The sequence below is a fragment of the Phaethon lepturus genome, unplaced genomic scaffold (genome assembly GCF_000687285.1).
Source record: "Phaethon lepturus isolate BGI_N335 unplaced genomic scaffold, ASM68728v1 scaffold16903, whole genome shotgun sequence".
In the NCBI taxonomy this organism is placed as follows: Eukaryota; Metazoa; Chordata; class Aves; order Phaethontiformes; family Phaethontidae; genus Phaethon; species Phaethon lepturus.
Genome location: NW_010527122.1, coordinates 1,060 through 5,039, shown reverse-complemented (window position 1 = coordinate 5,039; position 3,980 = coordinate 1,060). Strand labels below are relative to the sequence as shown.

General features: G+C 41.4%; 1 protein-coding gene across 1 annotated transcript in view; it reads left to right on the top strand.

Annotated features, from left to right (window-relative positions):
- Window positions 1–3,228, top strand: part of SCARB2 (scavenger receptor class B, member 2) — a gene marked incomplete at its 5' end in the record, with an annotated part of 11,740 nt that extends 8,512 nt beyond the window's left edge. The window contains 3 exons of the mRNA XM_010283294.1: window positions 314–365; window positions 1,024–1,182; window positions 2,784–3,228. Coding sequence (XP_010281596.1) covers window positions 314–365; window positions 1,024–1,182; window positions 2,784–2,825 — 253 coding nt within the window. The remainder of the gene's footprint in view (window positions 1–313; window positions 366–1,023; window positions 1,183–2,783) is intronic.
- Window positions 3,229–3,980: the final 752 nt, after the last annotated feature.

The window sequence follows — 3,980 nt, the reverse complement described above, 5'->3', positions numbered from 1 at the left end:
CCTGCTGACCGGCACAGATATGTCATTCAGTTGGTTATTAATGGGCTTCTTATGGATCCTTCTCTTTCTCTCCCCACCGCGTCCCAAAATATGCCATCGCTCCCAAAACAGAATTTATTATTCACCTTTGGGATTGAGATTGTTCTATGCCAGTAGGGAGGTGAAAATTGACAATAAAGAGAACAGCCCAGAGGTTCTTCAGGGACAGTTTCCTCGTTCATTGTTCTATTATAATCTGTCTTCAAAATCCTCAAGTTGAAAAGTTGCAAAACTGTAATTTTTAATTGTTTGTTTTTTTTTTTTTTTTACACAGTGAAACAGGCAACATCCGAACGCTCCTTTTCCCAGTGATGTATATAAATGAGGTAGATGTTTTTGTTATTTCTTTGCAGCATTGTGGTATGTTTATGCTTGCAGAAATACTGTCTTTGAGCTAACCAGAAAAGAAAACAATGTTTTTCATGTTGTTTTGTGCAGTGATAGGTGAGAAGCTGTTTCTGTTTCTTAACAAACATTCTCCTGGTGCTTGCTGTCCATAGCCTTAAGGTCAGCCCTGCAAAACACTGTCAGACAGTCCTTTTATTTTAAAGGTATTGGCCATGAGGAAAAGGGGCTGCTCAGATGCAGAGACGAGAGTTCACAAGATCACATCTTTTTTTTTTTTTAAGTGGTCTTTTGTGAATATTCCTGGGCTGTAGTTCGATCACTGAACTTGTTGGGTTTGGGGAGGACTCTAGGGGACTAGTTTTGATGACATACACCATTATTCCAGGCCTGTATTATTCCATGTCTAAACTGAGAGTTAAAAATAAGTATTTTCCTTTGAAATGCAGACTCGATGATCACTCTGGCCATGTGAGTAGAGCTAAGAATTCTTAGAGGGAATGTATATCAACAAGCCATGAGTAGCGGTGGAGAGTTGTGGGAGTGTTGTTTCTTTACCCTTCACAAAAGTAAAGCAGCCTAATATATAGGAAGAACAGAAATAATTTTTTTTTTCCTCTTCATCTCTCTCTGCTCCAGAGTGTTCTGATTGATGAAGTATCTGCCAGCAAACTCAAGCACGTCCTGCTGGAAGCCAGTGTTGTAACTGGAATCCCTTTTGTAATTATGGCTCTAGGAATTGTTTTTGGGATTGTTTTTATTGTGCTTGTGTGCAGGTCCCGGGGAATAAGTGAAGAAGTAAGTAGCTTTTGAATTTGACCTTGCTTACCATACATCTGCCTATATTTTTGTATTCTTGTTGTTGATTTCACCTGTTCAGTGTCTTTCTGCACACAAACATTGTTAATGTTGTTTTTGTTTAAAATGACTGTTCTAGGGAGGGGAAGTTTTAATAGACTCAGAATAAATGCACCGAAACAAAGGAATGGAGCTAATATAAGAAACATGGTAAGGCAGGTCGTATCTTTCATACCTAATTCCCTTGCGAACAGTAGTTAAAAAAAAAAAACAAAAAACACCCCAAAAAAAACCAACCACCAACCAGCCTGTCTAGAGGACCCTAAAGGATAAGATGCAAAAGTCCACCATATTTGATGGACAGATTTAGTCAGTGACAATCTGACAGTGTTCTTGGTAGAAACATTTGTGTTATGCCAGTTGATTATTTTTCAGACTCATAATGCAAATTTATGACCAAAGAACAGATAAATTTTATAGAAAACAGCATGACAGAGTTTTATCCAGACAGTACTAGTTTCTATGTCTATTTATGAAAAGTTCTGTCACAGAATGACATGATGGCATTAAGGTTACTAGTCACGTTGAAAGCTGGTGCCAAAATTTCACCCCAACAGGCAAGGCAGTCCTGGTCAGACAAGACAAACTATGGATCCTTTGGTTAGAGGAATAGAACGGGTACTCTAGTAGGCTGTTTTCCCCTTGCAGTTGCTGTGGTCTTAGTGTGGTCTTGCTTGTGTGATGTTTCCTAAAGACCTTCTAACTGTGTGAGAAAGCGGTCTCATGTCCCGCTCCAGAGCACGCAGCCACACCGTTGCCTGTGCTTTGTCTTAGTTGTGGGGACCCATCTGGGTCAGCGGGTCCCACAACCATCACATCTGCACTGGGACTAGGGGTGGGATGGTAGTGGCAGCAGTGGCAGCACTTTGGCGGTGATGTCGGCAGCCTCCTTTCCTCGAGCAGTGGCTTTGAGCAGCTGATCTTTGGCTCTCTTGGCTTCATTCTTGATTTTCTTTCTGGGTACCCACACATCGTTTCAGGAGCACATGCTCTCAGGTCTGTACTCCAGGTTCCTTTACAAGAGAGACTGGTACTTTTGAGCTTCTGAGCCTGCCTGGGTTATTGGCAGGCTCAACTAGGGAGTCAAAAGTGTCCCGTTGCCTGAGGCCCGTGTCCCAGACATTCCTGCCCCACCCTACATGTATACCTTCATACCAGCTCTCTTGGATGTTCTTGAACACTGCACAGGGATTAAAATGACAAAGGGACACCTACATTCCATGTTTTATCTACATTGCTTTTGTTGCTTTTCCTGCACACAAAAGTAAGTCAGCTAGCTATAGCTCTCCTTGTGATACCTACGGCCTTCCATCATCTGTAACGTGCTACAATGAACCCGGGGTCCCTGCCCAAGCTGCCATCCACCCGCTGGCGCTTTTATAGTGCAGTGCTCGTTCTCTTACAGGAATTTGTATGTAGAAGTAGGAGGCAAGAGCTTTTTCCTTTCCTGTTCGGAGTCTCAGCAATCCAGCTTCCCCACCGTGGAAGCTCTCTCATGTGCCACATTTAACTTTGCTGTGTTGCGATTTTTTTTCTTTCAGAGTACTGAAGATGAAAGGTCCCCACTCATCAGGACGTCTTAGTAGATTTTCTTTTAATATGTGAGCTTGGAGAATAAACTATTAGAGCTGACCTAATGCCAACTACCACTACCCAGCGTTGTCTACTGTGGAGGAACGATCGTGTCAAGTATAACTTTTTCTGGTGTAGAGGTGGAAGAGAATCTGCACTGTCGTCAAGGGAGGAGACTTTTCTTACCAGCTAAGTTACAACTTTAAAACTACAATTTAAAACTGCTCGAGATCCTGCTTTTTTCAACCCTGCACTCTCTTTGTACCTGCACTGACAGCCATAGACGATCATAACCACTGTATCAGCGAAAAAAATATGGCCTAATTCATTACAGGAACGACACGGGTAAGAATTGCAAACGGCCATTGGAGTGTGGGCTGCGAAGTACCCTTCTGGAAGCAGAGCAGGCTCCTGTATCGCCCAGGAACAACGGACAATTTTGCTGTAGGGCTAGTATTGTCTTTTCTGTGAAGTGTTGCGCGCTACTTATTACCAGGATGCACTGACTGTTCATTATTAATGTCATCGGTCCTTTCACAAAACCGATGGGTATAACTAACCCAAAACACCGAGTGAAACTTTGTTTAGCATCTGTAGTTACCAGGTAAAAAGAAGCTGATGATTTGAAATGCTTTTCCATACAGACCTCTTAACTGTTCTAACTCTGCACCAGATCCCATTGCACGTTGGTGATGCGTTTATCCTTAAAGGTTTGGGGTTTTTTTATTCTTCAACTTAAAAAACAAAACACAACACAACATTGTTCTTGATGGTGGAGGGTACAAAAATGGTGTTATTTTTCTCTGGTATTTGTGTCACAGTTATCAGCTGTGTGGTTTAATGCAAATGCAGACTTGGCAGAAACAGTTATTGTTTAGGATAAAAGCACACTTATGTATTAAGGTACATATAAGGCCTTGAGAAGTCATAACACTTTTTTAACTTGTCAAGTGGAAACTTGTTTTAAAAATCACAGAAGTATTTTTCCCCCAATTAAAAGAATATTCTCATTGAGAACTATTTCCACTAGAAAGTGTAACATATTCTAAAAATTATTCTTGTCTTCCAAAAAGAGGCATGGGGGTTGGCATTGTTTTGGTTTAGGGGGTTTTTTTTTCCCTAGCTGGTGATTTATTCAACAGTTTGTTCATCTGGAGCCAGTTTCA